The sequence below is a fragment of the Panulirus ornatus genome, chromosome 56 (assembly GCF_036320965.1).
Source record: "Panulirus ornatus isolate Po-2019 chromosome 56, ASM3632096v1, whole genome shotgun sequence".
In the NCBI taxonomy this organism is placed as follows: Eukaryota; Metazoa; Arthropoda; class Malacostraca; order Decapoda; family Palinuridae; genus Panulirus; species Panulirus ornatus.
Genome location: NC_092279.1, coordinates 13,977,925 through 14,002,555, shown reverse-complemented (window position 1 = coordinate 14,002,555; position 24,631 = coordinate 13,977,925). Strand labels below are relative to the sequence as shown.

At 40.7% G+C, this 24,631-nt stretch overlaps 2 protein-coding genes across 3 annotated transcripts in view; one reads left to right on the top strand and one right to left on the bottom strand.

Moving 5' to 3' along the window:
- The window catches only part of Crk (Crk proto-oncogene, adaptor protein), a 115,076-nt gene extending 92,326 nt beyond the window's left edge, over positions 1 to 22,750 (bottom strand). The window contains exons 1-2 of one of the 2 annotated variants that reach the window (XM_071693876.1): positions 22,621 to 22,750; positions 10,182 to 10,518 (exon numbers count right to left, since the gene is read on the bottom strand). In XM_071693876.1, coding sequence (XP_071549977.1) covers positions 10,182 to 10,216 — 35 coding nt within the window. In that variant the 5' untranslated portion in view covers positions 10,217 to 10,518; positions 22,621 to 22,750. The remainder of the gene's footprint in view (positions 1 to 10,181; positions 10,519 to 22,620) is intronic. The other variant, XM_071693877.1, reaches the window with a different exon arrangement.
- A 143-nt stretch (positions 22,751 to 22,893) lies between these two features.
- The window catches only part of Mitofilin (inner membrane mitochondrial protein mitofilin), a 33,644-nt gene continuing 31,906 nt past the window's right edge, over positions 22,894 to 24,631 (top strand). Inside the window, exon 1 of the mRNA XM_071693872.1 lies at positions 22,894 to 23,011. Coding sequence (XP_071549973.1) covers positions 22,967 to 23,011 — 45 coding nt within the window. The 5' untranslated portion in view covers positions 22,894 to 22,966. The remainder of the gene's footprint in view (positions 23,012 to 24,631) is intronic.

Genomic DNA, 24,631 nt, shown 5'->3' with positions numbered 1-24,631 from the left:
CTAACTGACAAATACGCTCTCACAGGAACAATAAGTACTATGCAGAATTCGACGTGCGTGTGTACCAGTGATGTACGTCTAAGTCTTGGGAATTAGTCGAGAGACTCGGTGATTATTTTCTTTTATGTTGAAGGCAACTAATCATCAACATCCGTCAATAATCATACACACTTTCCGTCTTCTATTTTTTTTTTCTTTTCTGTCAAAGGTTTGTCGAGGACAAATGCCCTTGTCCAGGCCAGACAATGATATATATATATATATATATATATATATATATATATATATATATATATATATATATATATATATATATATATTATCCCTGGGGATAGGGGATTAAGAATACTTCCCACGTATTCCCTGCGTGTCGTAGAAGGCGACTAAAAGGGGAGGGAGCGGGGGGCTGGAAATCCTCTCCTCTTTAATTTTCCAAAAGAAGGAACAAAGGGGGCCAGGTGAGGATATTCCAAAAAAGGCCCAGGCCTCTGTTCTTAACGCTACCTCGCTAACGCGGGAAATGGCAAATAGTTTAAAAGAAAAAAAAAAAAAAAAAAAAAAAAAATATATATATATATATATATATATATATATATATATAATATATATGCAGGGCTTTAAGTGAGGGGATATGGCATCCCTAAAGTGAACATATCCAAACTACAATCCCCTTTTAAGGAAATACGCTTTAACAAACCTAGGAAAAAAAGTTTAGCTGGATATCTTTCCCCTGAGATGTCACTAGAATGTGCCATCATTCACTTACATAATTACTTTTTGTGTTACCAATATTCACAAGAGGGAGATAACACCCCTCCCCACCCATCCGAACCAACACAGTATAAACTTTCGGGCACTGTGTTAAGGAGAGACAGCATACTGTACACATGTCTCCTGCGTGTCGTACAAGGTGACTAAAAGGAGTGGAGGCCGGAAATCCTCCCCTCTTGTATTACTTTCTAAATGACGGAACAGAGGAAGGTGCCAAGCGAGGATTTTTTCTCAATATTTATTAATCTGTTTACGTATCTCCCGCGAGAAAAGGCGAACAGGGGCAGGAAATACATATAATATATACATATATTTATATATATACATATACAAACCTCCAACAGCCAGGATCGAACCCGGGCCCCTGTGCAACAGGCGGGAGCGCTACCGCTAGACTACGATCGCCCCTAATAGAGAAATGACTATTCGAATACCATACACTCGAATACCCTTCGTCTCACGTTGGTGAGCAACGGGGTCTACACCTGACGGGAGCCTGATGGGAATGACCGGTGTAAACCCCGTTACTCACCAACGTGAGAAGGGTAATCGATGACTTAGTATTCGAAGTCATTTCCCTATTAGGGGCGAACATAGCCTAGCTGCAGCGCTCCCGCCTGTTGCACAGGGGTCCGGGTTCGATCCTGACTGTTGGAGGTTTGTATATATATATATATATATATATACTTCTAAAGTTTCCAAAGTTAAGAGGTAGTGGAAAAGAAACAAGACATCATAAGACACGTCAGTTATTTACGTGGTCTAGCTAATGGCGAAGGCACACACGAACCAGAACCAGCTCACTGGAACAAACACACAAGTATACACGGGAGGGGGGGGGGAGGAGATAGCGGCGTAAGGCAAGTGGGTCAGGTTTTGATGTGAGAGTGGAAGAAGAGTTGATAAAGCCGGATTCCTTAGGACTCGACTCTCTCATGTAAATACCCGGAGCTGAAACTCCCCAAATGTGGGAGAAGTATTATATTCTTGGTCGACTTTTAATCTTTTGTGTAATGGACCAACAACTGAAGACAGGAGAATCTTAAAGTTAAATGAGTCACCTACCGGTGCTCTCCTAAAGCAGAACATTTAAAATCTTGTTTCTAAGTCATTTCTTGAATAATATTTGACTTGGCCATAAACTGGCAGCCTTGCCAAAACGATGAGTTAACCTGCGCGTCCGCTACGAAAAGAGTGAGTATGGGTTTACCCGCGACATTTACGATAAATTATCTCCATTACTAACAGCGGTAAATGGCTTAAACACGGCCAGATACACTTTCACTTACTGCACACGACACTACGATTTTACATCGTCAGTTATGTTTATGTCATAACGACGGCATCATCGAGAAGCGATACAATGCACAAAATATCTCACATCAACCCGACCAAATTCATGGAAATAAACTATCTGCGTAATCCATGACAACATGGTTTCAGGACAGAAAAATCTTGCCTCTCCCAACAGCTTAGTCACCATGATAAGACTGTTAATGCTCTGTAGAACAAACAAAATGCCGATGTGATTTACACAGGCTTTGCAAAAGCATTTGACTAATGTGACCATTTTGTATCAACACACATATAGTGCGCACAGTGGAAAAAGCAAGATCTTCCTGTCCTGAAACCATGTTGTCATGGGTTACCTACTTAGTTTAACAAACCGAGAGTCAACGTAAAAAGAACGAGCCATTCTACTGCAGAAACACTCGGTACAAATATTCGCTGTGCCATTTTGTTCACGCTTCTGACAGGTTTAATGTACGCTAATAATATACCTAATAAAGCCACTTGCTTTTGATACGAAATTCTCAAACAAGTCGGCACAGTAAATACAGAATTGACGTCTCGCACACCTATTACATTCGCGTTTCAAATGAAAAAACATGAGTTGTCCTGGGTTCGGGTGGTGTGGTGTGGCGGGCGGGAATGGTAGGTACAACACTCTACCTGGCCAGGTAGGGCTGGTTGGTTGATCGCCCACATCCTGGGTCACCAAGGTCACTTTGCTCAAGGTCACTCCTCCCCTTCCTATACACCCTACAACTCTCCCGACCCCCAGCAACTCATTATAACAAAAGCACTTCCTCACTCAACAGATACATTCCCCTCCTATAACAAATGAGTTATACTGGTCCCTAAGAATAACTCAAAGCAAAGAAGCCAAGCTAGTACATCCCTTAAGCCACCTCTCAGGGGAAACAGGTCCAGAGACAAAGCTATATATCTACATAGCAAATCCAAGCCATGACTCACCGCGTCGCCCGTGTCCTCGCCCTGGCCCAGCAGGTAGAGTGTGGTGGGGTGCTCAAGAACAACCGGCGCCCGAGTGATGTAAGAAACCTCAGTCAAATAAACTGTTTACATCTGGCCACGGACTATAGCGGGCCAAAGGCCTCTGCTTACACTTAACCATAACATGAACCAACAGAGCCTGCCGGACGCGTCCGACAGCAAACGCTGCCTCACCGGCTACAGGTGCTGTTACTTGCCACTTCTGAGTACATTCTGGAGTAAGATATCCCACGATACCTTACGATACCCAGCCATCCGTTATCTCTGCCGAAGCATCAGCTAAACCCATACCCACGCTGTATGTTAACTTCTAGAAACTACCTTTACTATTGTGCTGCCTCCGATTTGAGTATATCTCGTATAACTCCGATTTGAGTATATCTCATATAACAACATAGTGAACCAGACTATCACATGACGCTGGTTTGCAAGTCTCCTGTCCCACATCCAGTGCAACTTGTCCATCTTTTCTTTCTTAAATCCTTTTAAGGCTTAAATCTTGTCGAGTGCTGCTGGAGCCTCATAACGATAGAAGAACTTCTGGGTCAGTGTGTGTGTACATATATATATATATATATATATATATATATATATATATATATAAACTCAGGAAAGCTTTCTATCCTAGTAATTTTGCCAGATAAACTGATCCCAGAGCTGGATGATGATGAATACACCTGAGGCGGGTAAGGCCATCTCTGTGTACGTTATCCCTTTCATAATCGTCTTATCTTCATTCATAAACAAAATACAATATTCTAGAGGAAATACAGTGACTACTGATCGAGTCAAGTTAAGAAGGCCGTAGTCCTGCAAATCGTATGGTCATCGAAATCCCTTTCGAGTATTCTGCAATGATACCGGGAAGCGTATATTAAAGTCATGCTTGCAGATGCTCTTCTTTTCATTTCTTCCCGGTGAATCAACTTGAATTTTAATGTTATTCGAAGATTTCCAGGATGTGTGCCCAGGCTATTAATGCTAAGACTGGGCGTTTGATTGATTTTCACTCGTTTTCCACACGCGTCATATTTTAAACATCGGAAACGATGGGAAAAAGTTACAAATTCTATTTCGACGGTGATTATAAAAAATGACCAACTTTCGGTAAAGTTTATGTTTAGGAACATAAATATGCCCCAGTCTTAAAGATGATGAATATACTGCTGGCGTTTATCCCTAAATATATATTCTTGCTTTACTGTACTGAAAAACCATCACTAAGCACCAATACCTGCCAACTTCCCACGTAACCGAACACTGGCAGAATACCTCTTCCCTTTGCCTTTACCCTGAACCTGATGAGTCAGGTCAAAGGCAGCCCTCATATCCAAGGGTCGCCGAGTTATTAATGATGGAGAACTACATTTGATTGTGGACGTGCCGACCGGCTGGATGACGCGCTCCTTTTTACAATCTAATGCAGCTAATGACCATCACACGCTGTTTCTTTGCTTAATAAAAAATATGCAGCAAGGGTTTAATACCAGCGTCTTAATTTCGCGTCCCATTCGGAACATGTATATTCTAATCGGCATTCCCGATAAAGGCAACATAGGCTGTGTCGCTCTGCAAGGCTCAGCGGAAGCCGGATTACGGACCAATATTAACAGGGACCCCAGGACCCATTACAAGTGATGCCGTAGTTCAATAAACACGTGCTCGCGTCCATGGGAGGGCGCGAAACATCAATAGTAATTACCGGCCAATAAAACTGATGTTCGCTATCACTCCGTGTTATGTTGTGTGCTGCTCCTGAATGCTGTTGCCTGCTGCTACTCACCAACATGGCAATACCAGGGTCATCGACGGACATAAAAAAAAAAAAAAGCAGGTAAAGACGCCGCACCATCAAGATATAGAATTCCCTGCCAGGAGGCCTCGAACCCTGCCTGTCCCAGCTGGTGATGGGTCCCGAGCGATTCCCTCGCCACTGCGCCAGGCCCCACCCTCCGCCGCTTGGGAAACACTGTAGTCTCCATCATTCTACGGGGAACCCTTAGAGACATCTAGACACCAGGAGACGTCAGCCCTCCCCTCACACGACAGGGGACATGGTGGACCACCTGACATCCAAATAGGAACGAACACCGAAGGCCATCTACTCCATAGGAAAGAGCACAAGGAAGACCCTTACAATATAAATGCAAGGCAGCAATACCCTTCACACCACGGAGAGCAGCAGTGCCGTTCCTGCCACACGGCCCCTTTACTATGCTGGGGAAGAATCCCTGAGGCCCCTCCCCCTCGTAAACGGTGGCGTGTATGTCGGCGGTGCATTAACTCTCCGTTACCCGGGGCTGTGCACTGGGCGGGGCGGAGTGTACCAAGCACACAATATGATCGTCCAATGAATGACGCATGGCAGTGAACGAAACACGGCATTACGTGCAAGAGCAGCTTAAGAAAAAAAAAATCGCATGACGTGGTTCCCATTAAAATTACAAGTTTGGGACAACAGCTATGAGTAAGATAGCGACTGAGGAACATCTAAAACTTAACCCATGTACTTACCTTACGGTATAACCAGAATCTAGCGGAACGTTCTGCAACTCTCAAGTAACCACGACAACTTTTACAAGAACGCCAAGAGGAAGCCGAAGCCGCCGGCCCCGCCGATAGCTACGAAGAAACACATTACAATAATTGCCTGAACTACTGCCAAAGCTGAAGGGTAACAAAAAATGTGTTCCACTGACAGGAAAGGAAGAAGGGAAGTAATGTAAGGGTGGAAGGAGAATGGGAGGGAAAAGCGAAACTTGGCAGGTACCTTGGCAGCATGAATGAAGAGAACCACGGCAGGATCTGAGGGATACGGTGACATGCGTACGTCTGGGGTGGCAACGAGGGGAACAACCGAGAGGGTCGAGGGCTGGAGAGGGGAATGTTCTGGGAGGAGGGGAAAAGAGGAGAGCAACCAGAGAGTTGGAAATGGGAGGGAGGGGTCACAACACTTGTCGGGAGTGGAGACGAGGGGAACGTATCTATGTCTAGGGAAGGGGGACTGATGAGAACAACCAGAGGACTGGCAATGGGAAGCAGAGGGTCACGAGAGGTTTGTCGGGAGTGAGAACGAGGGAAACAAGCAACAGCTGGGAGGGGAGGCCGTAACCAGACCACCAGTGACTCATCCGCCGCCGGGAGGAACCGAACCCCAGCCACGGAAGACACTTCATTCAACACTCACTCATTCACTCTAAACTCTCCAATGTATATATATATATATATATATATATATATATATATATATATATATATATATATATATATATATATATATAATTTCTTACAGTAAAATGCTATAAATTTCAGAGCAATGTGTTGATTCTACAGATACCAAGGGTGAATTTAGGAGTGCAGCCAGCCATCCCACGAACTACTGGAAACAACAGAGCCACTTCAAACAGACAGACACACTCCAGAGGGTTACCTACGTTCTTTTCTTTTTATTTCTATACTGAACTGAGAGATGAATTTTCACGATACAGAATTTTGTTCAGACAATATATTAACATACCAATGCTAAAAACTGTTCAGACACTCAAAGCCATTGGTAATCATATTACTTCCAAAAATTAAACTAACTCTGAAATCATGAGCACTAAAATCTTGACTTCCACCAACAATTAACGACAATATGACAATTAAGTGGTTGTGGATATTTTGCATGTTAACATACGTCTATTCCTGGATCTGTTGAGATCACCATGTTCTCACCAGCTGAACCACCTACCTCCTTCAGCGACAACAGCTACATTTATCTTTTACTAGGTCTCTTATCCATAAACAATGTAACCTACTACAGTACTGACAAATGTCATTTTCGTAGTTGTCTGAAAAAAGAATCACACAGAATGCAAAAGTAACAATATATCACTGATGCACAATAAATAATAGAAACTCCAGTACTGCAGACTGTGATATAGATTCTGTCATTGAGGGCACCAGCAGCCACACAAGTAGCGTCCTCCTCCAAGAATCATGCCTAGTTTTGTACGTATAATTAATGCTAAAATTAGAGAGTAACTTATTTAGTTTGGTATCAGGGTTTTTAGTTTTAAAAGCTAAACATCAAAGAACAATATTGTTTCACAGATCTTATATATATATATATATATATATATATATATATATATATATATTTGTATTACTCAAAGAATATGGTATTACTCTGCCACATCAACATTTTTGCTTTCTATTTTCCTTGTATGGGTATAGATTCATGCCAGAATGGACATACTTATAAACCTCATTATTCCACTGCAGATGTTGGAATCACAGTCCAGCAAACATCAACTCTCCCAGACACAACTGTCCCAGTATTTTGTGCAGGTAGTATACCATAGAACAATGAAATAATATTTAAATTCTATTGGTGGGAATTATTCCATTAATACAATCAGATTCAAGTTAGTGTCATAAACTGACATGTTTGAGCCACTACATTTTCATTATTATATTTTGAATGTCATATATTGCCTTTGAAATATAATCATGAACGGATTGACTCAAATATGTCAAAGCATAATATCGTTTTAATAACAACAGAGAATAAAAAAGTGTACTTGCCTTATTCACAGAAAATATGGGATTTTCTATGCTTATGCCAAGCAACTTGAGGAATCTAAACCAAGTTTCCTGCGCTTTACAGACAGCAACCTCAAGGACTGCATTTGAAATATAATTACCCATGGGTCCTACTAAAAAAAATTCCAAAACTTATTTCCACTTCTGAATTAATCCCTTAACCATAAAAAGGAATGCTTTACTTGTCACCTTACTGGGATTTTCATAAATACCCAAAGTCTCTCATCCCACAATAAAGCCTTTCTTTTCATTTCCCAAAGCTGATGATCATGCTATCCAATATGTTCAACACCTCTGAAAGCCTCATAAGTACATAAATAAATACATTAAGTAAATAGCTTTGACACCCAACAAGTTGGTGTTCTTCACCTTCCTAGAAAGTAAAGCGATTTTCATCATTTGAAAATACGAAATAAGGATAGACATCTCACAAACAAAGAAAGGAAAAATAAAGTCCACAAAGTTGATGATACGTTTTCTGGAAAACATTTATAGGTATTACATATTCATAAACACTTACAGGTTGATAAATACTGTACAGTTTACTGTTTCATAAAGGTATGTTCAGTAAAGGTTAATATTTGATTTTGTACTGCACTTTAATAGGCATGCTGTCTATTATGTCAAATATTTTATCTTTTAGTTGCTGCTATTTGTTTTTATCAATTTTTTCTTGGTTTTATGTAAACATACCATTTCTTCTTCCTTTACCTGCAAGTTTTTCTCGATGGATGTTTATGTTTTGCACAAATGCCTTATATATATATATATATATATATATATATATATATATATATATATATATATATATATATATACATCTTTTTCCGTACTTGTTCGCAGTTTCCCGTGTCTGGGAGGTAGCGCCAAGAGCAGATGCATCCTCTGTCATGTATAACGCATCGAAACCACAGCTCCCTATCCACAACCAGGCCCTAAAGACCTCTCAGTGGTTTCCCCCACCTGCTTCAAATGCCATGGTTCAGTTCAATGTGACCACGTCGCCCCCTGAATGCTACATCGCTCCAATTCTCTGCATTCCATGCACAGCCCTTTCACCCCTATTCCTTCCAGCATGTTCAGGCCCCGAGCAATCAAAATATTGTTCACTACATCCTTCCATTTTCATTTTGGTCTCGCTCTTCTTGTCCCTTCCACTTCTGACCCATATATCCTCTGTCAATCTCTCCTTACTCATTCTCATGTTCAAGTCAATTCAGCACACACCTCTTCAGCTATCTTAACTACACTCTTGTTACTATACCTCTCTCTTATCCTTTCAATACTTACTTGATCAAACCATCTCACACCACATGCATCCTCAGACATTTCATTTCCAACACATCCACCCTCCTCCGCACATCCTCATATGCAACCTATGACTCGCAGTCACACATCGTTGCGACTATTATACTCTCAAACATAACCATTTTTGCCCTCCCGGGTAACGACCTCTCTTTCCATACATTCTCCATCCCAGAACCTTCACCCCCTCACACACCCTGTGACTCACTTCCGCTTTCAAGGTTCCCACGTATCTAAAACACTTCACATCCTCCAAATTTTCTCCATTCAAACTCAGACCTAGCTAACCTGTCCCTCTGCCCTGCTAAACCTAATAACCTTTTTTCTTTTGTCACATTTACTTTCAATTTCCTCCTTTCCACACACTCCCAAACTCAGACAACAACTTGCGCAATTTCTTACTTGAATCTGCCATCAGTCCGGTGTCATCAATAAATTGACTCACTTCCCACCCCCCCACCCTCTACGGACTACATACCCGCCTCTCTCTCCTTTTATTTACTTTCCTCACCACCCCATCCATAAACAAATTAGGACCCATAGTGACATCACGCATCCCTGCCGCAGACGAACTTTCACCCGGAAACACCCACTCTCCCCATCTACTCGCACACAAATTCTTGATTTCTAATTAGGCCTTAAACAAAGAATACCTATCAACCCTCGCATGTGCTTACTCCATATCCATAAATGCCACAAACAAATCCTTTTGTTTCTTGAAGTATTTCTCGCACACATTATTTTACGCAAACACTTGAGCCATACATCGTCCACCATTCCTGAAACCACATTGTTTCTCTCCAATCTGATGCTCTTTGCATTTCACCCTTTCAATCATCAGTATCTTATACTTTTCAATCACAATTTTCCCATACAACTTGTCAGATACAATTAGCAAACTTATGACGGGAGTTTCCGGGAAAAAAAGTAATCGTATTCTTTGGTGTGCTTGTCCACTAGATTGCGCGTACGTGAATCGGAAGCCTCGAAGAAAAACCTAACATCCTTGATTCATACATAATGCAGGCGATGGTTACCTACTTTTGACATGAATCACCTAGTATTTAGCTAAACAAAAGTAATCGACATTTCACAATTTACCAAAAACCAAATACAGTCTGGTTCAAACCTTCAGTCTTACCATTAAACAGAATTCAAGAAAATTTAAACCATCGTAGCGTCACATCTGAAATATAAACTAGAACCTTGACCGTACTCACCTGGCTCGGTCGTGGGGGTCGAAGGTGGCGGTCATGTTTGTGGGCGTGGGCGTGTCCGTTCACGTCACTCAAAAGTGGACACCGGCTAATTGGTGCAACACTTAATTATAACACATAAAACTACGCCTAATGTAGTCACAAGGGTCTCGAGGACCAGAGTGTGTTAAGAGATCCCTTTTAGCCAACACTTTCAATGGGTTATCAATACATCCAAATATCTCAATAAGTAATTTTCTTTGGCACTTTTCACTGCACTCTTCCTATGGACGCACGTAATATCGTATCTCTGGTGCGGCTACGGCGACAAGAAGCACTAGTCCATGGCCCTTGTCGTTCTCTGTAAGGAAAGAAAAGGTAGGTAAGTGCTATAAACAAGCAACACTCATGAATCAGCATCACAAAATAGCACCACTGCGTGATATCGACATCTCGAGAACCAAGTCCTGAACCACACAGTTCAAACTATGTATGTAATATTAACCTATGCAATAATGAAATTATGACAAAAATATAGAGTATGCACAAAGAACACCAACAAAAAATAATAACAAACGCATGTAACATGGACGAGTGTGCCAAGTGCCCGAGAGCAGTGGTGCGGCTTGTACCTTCAACATACAGTAGGGACGACGTAGCCTAAGTGACAGCGAGGCCCAGGCAAGATAAGGGCCCCACACTCACCCGGATGTCTCCCATTCTAGTGAGGCGGCGTTCAAGACAGCTTCCTCTCACGTATGTACGTGTATGTTTCGCTTACAAATTCTCACACACTCTGAGTAGAGACGTGTACACGCAATAATGAAAACGATGACGTACACGCAATAAGGAAAACGCCTAGTCGGGGAAGACACACGCACAAACACATACACATACTTTAGTTTACACGCAGTATACTTAGGCGCTGACAGCCACAAGCTCCAAGGCAAACTAGCTCACCAGCCCTCTCTTTGTTCTTAGAAACTTCTCTAAGAATCTATCTTAAAGAAAATCCAAAATTAGAACAGCAACGAAATCATAATCACAGCAGCGGCCGTCTTTCCTTCACAATATGAGTAAAACTGTAATTACAGTATTTACAGACGTCTCTTGAACGTATAAAGTAAAATATATTAATGATTATCCGAATATAATACGGAACTAGCACAAACGAGCAAGCAGGAACAGACGAGAGGCATACGCCACAATGCAGGTACCGATGAGGAAGGGCGAATGTTTACATTTGGCAGTGCAATAGGGTTAAATAAAATTCAAATTGCAGTTGCCCATTGGGCCTCAGCATAAACATATTTAAGCTCCCAGAAGCCGTACTTAAAGAAACAATCTATCAGCGCCAAGCTTCTTCACTTCGATCCACACATATAATACTACCAAACAAGTAGACGTTTGCATTAAGCTTCAACCAGTCATCTCTTTCAGATGGTCCAAATTTTGACTCACACCAGCATATATGTCCAAACAATCATACTCATATTAACCAAAGCCATGTAAAATGAAGTATAGGAAAAACCCAAGGATACCGACAGAAGTACAAGTTACCATTATCAAGTACGTCCCTGTGGCTTTTTCCTGTCCCACGTACCCTTGGAGTATATATGCCACGCGTTCGAAAAGCTACTACTTATTTCGCTGATCATTTCTTGGCAAATCACTGGCACTCAGTTCATTACCAATAACGTACATCCTGTATTACATTTTCCCATCACACCACCACGAGTGTTTCTCGATATCATTAATTTGTGAAAAAACAAAAAATTAAACATATATATTTACACATACAAACACGATGAAAGAAAACGAAATTCCGTTAAACTTGACTTGCTACCGGATACAAAGATGGTTCTTTACGAAATTACTTTTCAACATATTTCACCACGTCTTCAAAATTGTAATTCTACCAATGTCGCCTTCATGGGACTGGATACATCATTCTTGGTGGATGCAAGTACACGAAAATGCACCCGAAGGGTGAAGCCTCGTACAATCACAAACCTTAAGTGAATGCGAGTACTTAATGGGCACCAATGAAGCAGACTGATCTCAGAAACCTAACAGGTCATAAGGCCAAAGGAACCTTTCCTTTCACTCACGGAATATTTGTTTCCCTGGCAATGCCCTAATCATTCTATCACAATACACACCACATCTTATCGAACAGAAAAAAAAAAAAAAACTAATCTGCACGGACCCGCCCTGCATTGGGGTTCGACTCCTGTACGAGGCAGTTGATCCACACCCAAGCCAGGTATTCATCCTCCCCGCTGTTCCATGAGTACCTGGATTCGGTTAGTTGGTGTGTGTGTGTGTGTGTGTGTGTGTGTGTGTGTGTGAGCAAATACAACTTGCATATACACAAGGTTAATAGATAAGGCAACACAAGTGGAAAAATCTCTCCCCAAAACACAAAAATAGTACCGAAGAAAAAAATCTTATATATATACATATACTCACGCCTTTTCCCGCGTAACAAGAGAGCAAGGAACAGAGGAAAAACGGCCTCCATTGCCTACATTCATTCTCTAGCTGTAGAGTATATTGTCCCGAAACCAGAGCCCCTGTCCGAACCAAGCACCACAAATCTTTCCTTGGTTTCCCCTGACTGTTTCATGGGACCTGGTTTAGCCCACTGACGGCACATCGTCCCCAGTATACGACACCCCTCCAGTTAACTCTCTCCTGTGCACACCTCACAACCGCCATGTTCAGGCCTCGAGCACACAAAGCATTTTTCACTCCATTCTTCCACCTTGTCCTTGTTCCCTCCACTTCCATGTATACCTTCTTAAGTCTTCTCTCTTCACTCACCCTCTCTAGATATCCATTTCAGCATACGCTCTTCAGCTCTTACATACTCTTCTTATGACCAAACCTCTCCCTTACCTTATCATTTCTTAATTTGTAAATCCTCCCCATACCAAATACACAAAATATTTAACGAAATGCAATATGAATATATTCCACTTCAGTTTATGACAATTAACAATACATAAGCTATAATATAAGCTGGTGATGCCAGAAATCCAAAAATAACTTAATAGGAAATAATTAAAAGGGTGCGTTTATTTCCGTTCGTCAGACAAAGCGGGGCACTGTTTGTTGGCGATTAAAATCTGAGTGAAATTGTGATTCTATCTACAATGAGGAAGGTACGCGATTACAATCGCATACACCTAATGGTGGAGTAACATTACATATATATATATATATATATATATATATATATATATATATATATATATATATATATATATATATATATCTTTCTTTCAAACTATTCGCCATTTCCCGCGTTAGCGAGGTAGCGTTAAGAACTGAGAACTGGGCCTTTGAGGGAATATCCTCACCTGGCCCCCTTCTCTGTTCCTTCTTTTGGAAAAATAACAAAAAAAATAATGAGAGGGGAGGATTATCCCTGGGGATAGGGGATTAAGAATACTTCCCACGTATTCCCTGCGTGTCGTAGAAGGCGACTAAAAGGGGAGGGAGCGGGGGGGCTGGAAATCCTCCCCTCTTTAATTTTCCAAAAGAAGGAACAGAGGGGGGCCAGGTGAGGATATTCCAAAAAAGGCCCAGTCCTCTGTTCTTAACGCTACCTCGCTAACGCGGGAAATGGCGAATAGTTTAGAAGAAAATATATATATATATATCATCTCTGGGGATAGGGGAAAAATAATACTTCCCACGTATTCCCTGCGTGTCGTAGAAGGCGACTAAAAGGGAAGGCAGCGGGGAGCTGGAAATCCCCCCCCCCTTTTTTTTTAATTTTCCATAAGAAGGACCAGAGAAGGGGGGCCAGGTGAGGATATTGCAAGGCCCAGTCCTCTGTTCTTAACGCTACCTCGCTTACGCGAGAAATGGCGAATAGCATGAAATATATATATATATATATATATATATATATATATATATATATATATATATATATATATATATATACATATATATATATATATATGGCAGCTGTATGAATGGGTTGCAACATTTCTGTGAGTGACTTCATTGACACATCGCTTGGTGCGTCAGGGTTGACGTCTGCTTAGAGAGTCACTGTAATCCCTCCACTGCATCTAAAATTATAAAGCTTATATAGAAAATGCCAAGTTCCCATGTCATGATCTTGAAAGAACAACCGTGGGGAGGGGGGGGGGTCATTGCAGGTGGTAGGTACTACTTACGAAGTATCGCCCCAGTAACTGGTCTCGTTCTAACGTAATAAGGCAGACGATAAAAAAAAAAAAAAAAAGGGTCTACTGAGACCTACACCTCAATGAGATGACCATGAGGACTGGTCATGACACACTGTTTAGTGGGTGGCAGTACGTGTACCAAGTGACATACTGATCCCTCCACTAGTTTCAGTAGTGGCGCGGAAACGGAAAATATCGCAACTCCAAGAGTGACCTCGACTTTATAAGGGTACAGGAATGTCGAGACACATCATCTGCTGGTGATTAATACTTGTACAAAGTATCATTCCAACCCCTCCATTGGTTCCGGAGTTATTAAGCTGGAATTAAATAATCCAGAAACCTCACCAGTGACCTTAACCTTGAAGAGGGGAGGGGAGGTGTGAGCCAGTTACGACACGCCATTTGATGGCGGGTGACATTTGAGTATACTGTCGTCCCCATTCCCTCCCTGGTTCACAAGATAAGGAGCGGACGTGATTGTAACAAATGATTACTATTAAGGTGCACGCTATTCAAGAGGGGCCTTAAAATTACCTTTCCAAGCACACACTGGCATCGTGGTGCACGACGCAGGCCACTCCCTACTTCTGGGTACAGGTGGCCTGTTTACAGCCCTCCTCCAGTATAAGAATGCATGTCACAATATCCAAAACATGTTGGGTGAAAAGGATTTTCTTCTTTAGCTAAAGCACTTGGAGCAAAGATGAAGGGGTAGAAGAAATTCACCGTCTGTAGACTGCCTTAGTGATTTAGTTCAGTTGTTCGTCGGGAGGATTGGCCCCTCCCAAAAGGTCGTTCCCTTAGGATGCGGTCACGCCAACCGAGTCGAGTCTATCATAATACTCACTCGACTTGAGTCAAACTGAATGATTCTCGCTCACAGAGGAGTCAAGAAGAGTCAAATCTGCCAGTAACCTGCCAGATTTCGTGCGGTATAGACAAGTATTCTCTCGCGGAATTACGTGGGTTGTGGATCCAGCGACGTAAGAGGAGGAATCGAATCTGAGTACAAAAATGTCTTCACCAAAGACCAGATTTTAATGCTTAAAGTCATTCGTTTCCGGGTCTGCTGAACTACCCTAAAAAAAATTCTTGAGAATGACGACAGAAAATATAGCAATCATTGATTATCTATTCATTAAAATATTTATCAAGTCTTCCAGCTGAATAATGCTCTCAATACTCACGACTGAGGAAGATATAGTCATGAATCTACTCCTCTAAACAATTTTAGCAAAATTATATACAAATGAGGTTGCATTGGAATGGAGGGTCACACAGAGTCATGACTCGACTCGTGTGGTGTGACCGCACCTTTATGTTTGAATTATCATGATTGGTCTGCTGATATATATATATATATATATATGTATATATATATATATATATATATATATATATATATATATATATATATATATATATATGTATATACTTCCCACGTATTCCCTGCGTGTCGTAGAGGGCGACTAAAAGGGGAGGGAGCGGGGGGCTGGAAATCCTCCCCTCTCGTTTTTCTTTTAATTTTCCAAAAGAAGGAACAGAAAAGGGGGTCAGGTGAGGATATTCCCTTAGAGGCCCAGTCCTCTGTTCTTAACGCTAGCTTGCGAACGCGGAAAATGGCGAATAGTTTGAAAGAAAAGAGAATATATATAAAACCTTGCTCCCCCCCCCCCCTATAAATTTCTAGAAGCGATACATGTCTAAGGTTTATTGCGGCTACTAGCATATGACGCTCTAAGGATGAAATCATCGTACATGCAGTCAGTGAAACTAACGTTTCTAGCTGTGTGAGCACCAGCAACCCTCCTCAGTGTACCTTAGGCTATCTATGTGGAAGGATATTCTTTTAACTCTTGCCAGGTAGCCTCAATGTGCCTCAGACTATCTTTGTGATAGAATTTCTTCCTTTACTCTTCCTGGCTGCCACTTCATTTTAGGAATATCACTTATGGTTGCTGTATTTCTTCCACCTGTGTTTCAAGAGGTGAAAGCCCGAATTCTCGTCTAGAAGCAAGAAAATGTGGGTACAAGTGAGACTTCTAGGCGCATTGGGCGCTCTGCATGCACGATCAGGTGGTGGCTTCCTGCACTACATGAGTGCCTCGCCTAATTCTGGCGATCGAGACCCTATGGATCCAAAATATGGACCTTGAATACTTCATGAACCTTGCCATTTCCATGCCCAAACGTCTGTAGATGGTAATCATGGCAAAGGAGAGATGACAAAGCACAAAAATGCAATTACTGAAGGGGCCTTTGAAAATATATACAGTACCTCCTTTAAACTGTCACCTTTTTCTTTATCAAATAGTGAATCTCTTATGATTCTTCTCTTCATCGTCAGTAATGAGGCAGCAAAGTGTCACCCAAGGCGAGAGCCAATACATATCGCTACTATTATTATTTCTTTTTTTTCTTTTTGTAAGGAGAACAAAGTTAGGAACGATAGGTATCATTTGCCCAGCATTCGAGTTACGAGATAAAGAGCCGGTTAGATTTCCAGACTACTGCATTGAATTTTTTTTCATGAGGGCATTAATGACGAAAACGTGAAGCGACATTAAACACAGGATGCAGTGACATCCCGGTGAGTGCCATTCACTGACTATTAAATACTAACTAGTAAAAACTGGCTTAAAGTTGGAATTCAGGGTACAAAATATGCGCCGCTAACATCTGATGCAATACTTATATGTGTTCATAATAGACAATGAAGTGTTATGTGCAACAGCCTAACGATCAAGATAGCTCTATATCAAAATATATCCAGGATGTAAGGCATGTGTACGTGTAGGAAGAGAGGAAAGTGATTGGTTCTCAGTGAATGTAGGTTTGCGGCAGGGGTGTGTGATGTCTCCATGGTTGTTTAATTTGTTTATGGATGGGGTTGTTAGGGAGGTAAATGCAAGAGTTTTGGAAAGAGGGGCAAGTATGAAGTCTGTTGGGGATGAGAGAGCTTGGGAAGTGAGTCAGTTGTTGTTCGCTGATGATACAGCGCTGGTGGCTGATTCATGTGAGAAACTGCAGAAGCTGGTGACTGAGTTTGGTAAAGTGTGTGAAAGAAGAAAGTTAAGAGTAAATGTGAATAAGAGCAAGGTTATTAGGTACAGTAGGGTTGAGGGTCAAGTCAATTGGGAGGTAAGTTTGAATGGAGAAAAACTGGAGGAAGTGAAGTGTTTTAGATATCTGGGAGTGGATCTGGCAGCGGATGGAACCATGGAAGCGGAAGTGGATCATAGGGTGGGGGAGGGGGCGAAAATTCTGGGAGCCTTGAAGAATGTGTGGAAGTCGAGAACATTATCTCGGAAAGCAAAAATGGGTATGTTTGAAGGAATAGTGGATCCAACAATGATGTTTGGTTGCGAGGCGTGGGCTATGGATAGAGTTGTGCGCAGGAGGATGGATGTGCGGGAAATGAGATGTTTGAGGACAATGTGTGGTGTGAGGTGGTTTGATCGAGTGAGTAACGTAAGGGTAAGAGAGATGTGTGGAAATAAAAAGAGCGTGGTTGAGAGAGCAGAAGAGGGTGTTTTGAAGTGGTTTGGGCATATGGAGAGAATGAGTGAGGAAAGATTGACCAAGAGGATACATGTGTCGGAGGTGGAGGGAACGAGGAGAAGAGGGAGACCAAATTGGAGGTGGAAAGATGGAGTGAAAAAGATTTTGTGTGATCGGGGCCTGAACATGCAGGAAGGTGAAAGGAGGGCAAGGAATAGAGTGAATTGGAGCGATGTGGTATACCGGGGTTGACGTGCTGTCAGTGGATTGAATCAAGGCATGTGAAGCGTCTGGGGTAAACCATGGAAAGCTGTGTAGGTATGTATATTTGCGTGTGTGGACGTATGTATATACACGTGTATGGGGGGGGGGGCCATTTCTTTCGTCTGTTTCCTTGCGCTAACTCGCAAACGCGGGAGACAGCGACAAAGTATAATAAAAAAATATAAAACAAAATGACCAACATAATTCCGAAAATGAGCATATGATCATTTAAAAGACAGAAGGGCAGTTCAGAACATTATGGGTACATGCGTATATCAACCTGGACTTGAGCACAGCATCATGTGTCCGTCATAGGCTTTTCACTTGACTGCGAGCAACTACAGTTGTGAGTGGCATGTGACTGGACACAATGACCTTAGCAGACTTTCACTTTCCCTTGACCACATCCACTGACAGTCGTATTTGTCGTTCAAACCCTCATTAAAAGTAGTCGTTTCCTGCTGATTATGGTCATGAATACAAAATGCTCTCAGTAAATTTCTATGGAAAGTAATCACTTTATAGTTGAAACCCTTGCGACCTTGAAACCTTTTCAGTACGGTGCGACCCTTGAATACAACGGTGCAAGCCTCGTATATGATAACGTGACCTTTGTAAACTGTACCGTCCTGCTCAACGGGTTAAAGTATTGCCATACTGTTGCGGGCTACGGAATACGACCTGGAAGTATCCATACTTTAATACTTTAAATAGGCGGTCATCTCATATGTCTGTTGATTCACCAAAGTACAGTTGCCAGACGAACAATGACGAACCGCAGTCACAGTCGCGAGGCATATATAATCATTCTTCCATTTCACTGGCATGACAGAAACTACCGGTTGCAGGAGACACGTTTTCGGGAAAATATAATATAATGAATATGAATGTTATACTATTCAAGCTATTAAAAGGAGGCCCTGTCTTTGCCTATAAAGTTGCTAAGCACACGATGACTAATCCCTACATAAAGTTGCCAGTCATAATACATTTCCTTAGCAGGATGGAAACTCCTGAAGTGACATATTCATGGGAAATATCCTGCTACATCAAACACCAATGAAAGCCGGTTCCGCCTGTAAACATGAATATGAAGTTGCTTGATGCACAAAATACCAACCCCCCCCCCCTCCCCGTACACAAATGCCAATAATTTGTCTATTTCCTTGACAGGATAGAAACCCCTGGCTGCCGGAATGATATAACTCTGTGATAATATGTTAATGCTGACCGGGAAAGTTGTGCCAGCAATATGGATGCTATGAAGAAAAATGGTGTAGGTGAATGATTACACCACTGACCACTGCCATTTCGCCACTATCCGACGAAACGCATGGGATTTGCTACTGACAGAGAGTCTGCTCAATTTAAGTCTAAGTCCAAAGGTTAGTGGTCAGCTGGTTAGCCGTATCCCTACGCTCCGAAGGAGCAGACAGACGGCCCGAATCCGCAAGTCATGTTCAATATTCGCAGTCCAGTATAACTCGCAGTATCTTTAAAGGGATAATGCCATTCAATGGGGTATAAAGGGGAAAAGATAGCAATACCAGACCCGCAATTTCACACATCAACATAAACATGTACATCAGTGGTGACTAAATGTAGTTGCTACAGTAGGGAACAGAAGAGTAATGCTCAAGTACATCCTTACCAAAGAGGCATTCACACCACAATGACTTAAAACAATACACGACGTCTCCCAAACACAATCCTGAGCTCCAATCCATCAGAGATGCAGCCATCTGAAACTACAACATTCCTCTGGGAAGTGCAAGCCATGTTTTCTCCTCTGCACTTCGAACATCACCCATCTCTTCATACTTGCAAACACTAATACAATATATCATAAGACACCTCATCCCCAATATGTAATTTCTTCGATGAAAATAATCAAATACCTAATTCTCAATTACCAGGCATTCATCCTACATAGACATGTGCACATCACCAAACTTCTTAAACTATAGTTCTAGTCAGTGGATGTTGCAGGATAAGTACAGTACTTGCACCTTTAATAATGACCCCCCTTAACATGTTGAATATGGAATTATCAATAATCAATCAAATCAAAAGGAAAGCTACATTATTCTACAATATTATGCATGTATTAACAAATGCAGTATAAAACATATCTTACACCTACTTACGTACTTAAGTAACTCTTTCATGTCAGCTATTTTGCTTATTCATCCATTTATTCAGAAATACAACTCTGACTAGCACTACAATATACAATATTCCAAGAAATTTGGGGTCATATTTTCCCTGGGAAAAGGGGAGAAAGAATACTTCCCACATATTCCCTGTGTGTCGTGGGAAACAACTAAAAGGGGTGGGAGCGGGGGGCTTGAAATCCTCCCCTCCAGTTTTTACTTTTCCAAAAGAAAGAACACAGAAGGGGGCCAGGTGAGGATCTTTTCCTCTAAGGCATAGTCCTCTGTTCTTGACGCTACCTTTACTTTTGAATATCAAGACATTTGTTCTGAGGAAAAAATATTTTTCTGAATCTTATAAAGTTTTCTGCACACAAGAAAGCTACCTAGGATCTGTTTTACGAGTTAATGAAAGTCAGATTACATTGAGATTTTGGGGTTGGTATTATCATTGTTTTTACTGGGATTATATGTTATTTCACATACGAATCATAATTTTGAACCAATCCATGAAAACAAAGTGAAGCTAAGCTAAACAAACCTAACATTCTTCAAAGTGATCACTTCAAGTGGTATGCTAACCAAAAATAAATTCATGACATGATTATCATCATTACTGACATAGAAATTACCATGCCCAACAGTAAAAATTTCCAAAAACCAATTCTAAATTCCTTTAAAGTGATTTCTGTAAGTACAACCGAGTTCTGTAACTATAACAAATCCATTTACAGCACATGATTTTGGTTGATGTTAATACTGCCACCTTTCCACAGAAAACTGGCTCTCCTCAGGTGGTTATGAACTTTATCAGATATCAATAATGAACTTCTGGATAAACAATCACAAACCAGTAATGAAAGCTAACAAAAACATGATAAGAGGCTTTGGTAGGATGCAGTTCTTAATTCACTGGCCTGGGGCTTAGCAACTCTTACATAAATATCGACTAATATCAGTACGATAAATGTGCATTGGTAAAAATCTATTCCACCAGCAGCACTCTTTCAAAGAATATTAAATTACAGTAAGTATCCTTTGTAGAAGAACAGATTAAAATATGAGGAGCACTCATAGCCAAAGAAACCTAACCTAATGTGGACTATCGTCATTTAATGTGACTGATGCAGACAAAACTTTTTGTGACTATAAAATTCCGTTGATATGATTTCCAATACAGAGGTGAGAATTGTCATGCCCCTTAAGTCAAATATCTTATGTATTTGTCACCTCACTGATACACACAGTCCCTTACTTGTTTTCCAGTTCCGAAGAAAATAAAAGGTCACTCAAAAATCACAAAAACAGAAATGTTTGAAAAACTTTACAGCATTAGAATTAACCATCATTCAAAATCACTGGATTAACTGTTAATTCTATATTCTGTGGGTCATATCAGGTGCTATATGGCATAATCCTATTTAATGGATTTAGAATTTTACATATAAACATTATTATGGAAAAACTCTTATATGGGAAGCAATTTTCTTTGCAAAATCACACGTTGGTTCATGCTTATTAAAACAAAGCCTTTAGAATTTACAAAATGTCTGACCCAGAAACAACCAAGCACCTGCCAATGGCACTAATTTCAGCATATACAAATATTAGAATTTTCAACATAAGATTACTTCCATCACAAACATTCATTTTATAAACTAATCTCATGAGAAAATTAGCTAGTTTCAAAATCAAATCAAGCACATTTCCAATGCTTTATTCTCTGTTTTTCCATAAGGTTATACATCTGTGTGATGAATAAGCGAAGAAATCGACTAACAGTCTATCATAAATAAAATGAGGAATCATTTTGAGGAATGCAAAACCACGCTCTGGCCCTTTACAGAATCTGCATGGTCTGATGGTGTTCCTTTAAGATCTAAGTTTTCCTTTAATATGAGTGATTCCTGCTAATACATTATATTTATATCTACCAAGGATCTAGCTCAGTTTCTTTTAAAAACGTGATCACTTCTGGTACAGAAGTGTGGCTCTGAATCTGCATCAGATTATCTATCCACATTACTACATAAAGGAAAAAATCAGCAATTCAGACTTAATGATCATTATACCTGCACTAATTCACTGACACCTGTACATACTTCTGATCATATCACGTCCCCTGAGGCTGTGTGGGAGCCTCCTGTTTACCACTGCAACACCAGCCAGCCCTGCCCAACCATTTGTTGTGCCGCAGCATCACACTGCTCCTCTCATCTCCCCCTCTCACCATTATCAACCATACCGTCCTGCTTTTGGGATCTGAGCCACTTCTTTCACCCATGAAGGAAGAGGTATGAGATTCAAGGGCAAGTTGATCGTCGTCCGAGTTACCTTTGAGCCAATCCACCCCCGAATATGTGACAGGGAGACACCACTGCCCACCTCTAGCCACTGCACAAGTAAATATAACAGCTTGTGCTTGGCCTCAACAGATGGCAACACCACCCTCCAGCCCAGCCTCGCATAATGGTTCTTTATAGTAATATCATACCTGATTAAACACATATTCATAGTACGAGAAATTCCTATAATATTAATCATATATTGGAGCTATTAAGATATATTTGATGTAAGTTTTATTAGTAAGAGATCCACTATAAACAGGGAAGTGATGTCACGTCTGGTTGGAAGTGGGATCGTCTGCCTAAGGTCAAACGATACCGGCTGAGTCTAGAAAATGTTTCGAATATCTTCCAGACTCAGCCCCCATGTGACATCAAAGGTTAGTTTCATAATGATTCATGCTTGTAGATTCCAGAATATTAGCAATACGTTTTGTAAACGTGAATGATAGGGGCTTTGGCATCATGAGTTGTTTAGTGGTTGACGAGTCATCAGCTGACTGGAATAACAACTCCCAACTAAGTTTTTATGTCATTGTGTTGAATATGGTTAAGCTCAATAATAAAAGTAATCTACCCAAAAAATAGATACGGAAGTACATGTATTTTGGCTGACTATCGTGAAAGTTGCGTATCATGCTATGGGGAAATTAACCCATCATTTCAGCCACTCCGACAAAAATGTTGCGACCATATATTCTTACGTAGACTTCCAGTACTTTAGTATGGGAGAAATTTGGTTTTGAGTTTCATTTTGAATTAGGAGACCGAGAGCCCTGTAGTGATATTCAAGCTAGAGAGAGTTGGTGTTGCATAGCAACAAGATTTTTGTTTACTTATGTAATCATTGGAAGCTTGTATTTCTCAGATCAGTGCTTGAAATATTTAGAACTTTAGTACATCACTCAGATTACCTGTCTAATCTTAATGTTGGCTAATTGAAAGGTTTTAATGTGGAAAGCTTCTAGAGTATCTGAACTGTATTACTTTTCTATTTTTCTGAACCCCAACGATACATTTTTTGAGGATTAATTTAATATTAGATGTTGATAATCCCCTTTCCTCTGCATTGAGAAATGCCACTGGTGCTTGTTTGTGTTATATTCTTTTAAAGACATTGAGAAAACTTTTTTGTCTAATTTATATCAGATGGAGAAAAACTATAGGATTCAGAATCATTTGTTACCTTACTTTTGATATACTTAATGTTGAATGTAGTGGCTTTAATTATGATTCATATTAAATCAGTCAAGCTGGTTAATGTTACTCCCCACAGGCCTGTGTGTCCTCTTCAGCAAGTTTGAAATTTTCCTTCAGTCAGTCTGTCATATTCTTGATATCTGCAGTGAGGGTATTGATTAATTTTGGGCTTTTATGTCTTTCATATTTATCGTGTTAATGATACCTTTTCTTTGATTGGAATTATTTTATGCCTTACATCATCATGCCTGTAGTAAATTCCTTACTGTAAATTACTTACATTAAGACATAGGACTGAATTTCTCAGAATTTACTATTTATGAATTGTTTTATAACACTTTATGTATGCTCAAGACATTATTAGTGGTTTGTTATATTCCCAGTAATTTTGATTTTTAACTTATGGTTGGCTGGCACTTTGTTACTCATTTTGACCTATTAGTTTCACAAGTATTGAAAGGTAATGAATAGATCATACACAATTTACTGTCCTCTAATTTGCTGAATTGGAACAATGCCACTACTTGAGGTGGGCTGGTTGGTTCTTAGGGTTCCTTTGACTGACATCCAGTGACTAGGATTTTCTCCATTCTTCTCTGTATCTCCAAGACCAGGCTACTTTTCTTTTCATTCATGAAACATTCAGTCTCAGATCAACCCTTCTGTTTCTGTAGAATACTATCTCTACTTTTTTCCATGATCTCCTTGAAATCCAAATGCCCATGGCTGCTTCCACTCGAACTTTAATCTCTGCTTTTGTTCCCACTCCAAGGGTGGCATTTGCACCTTTTGTAAAACAA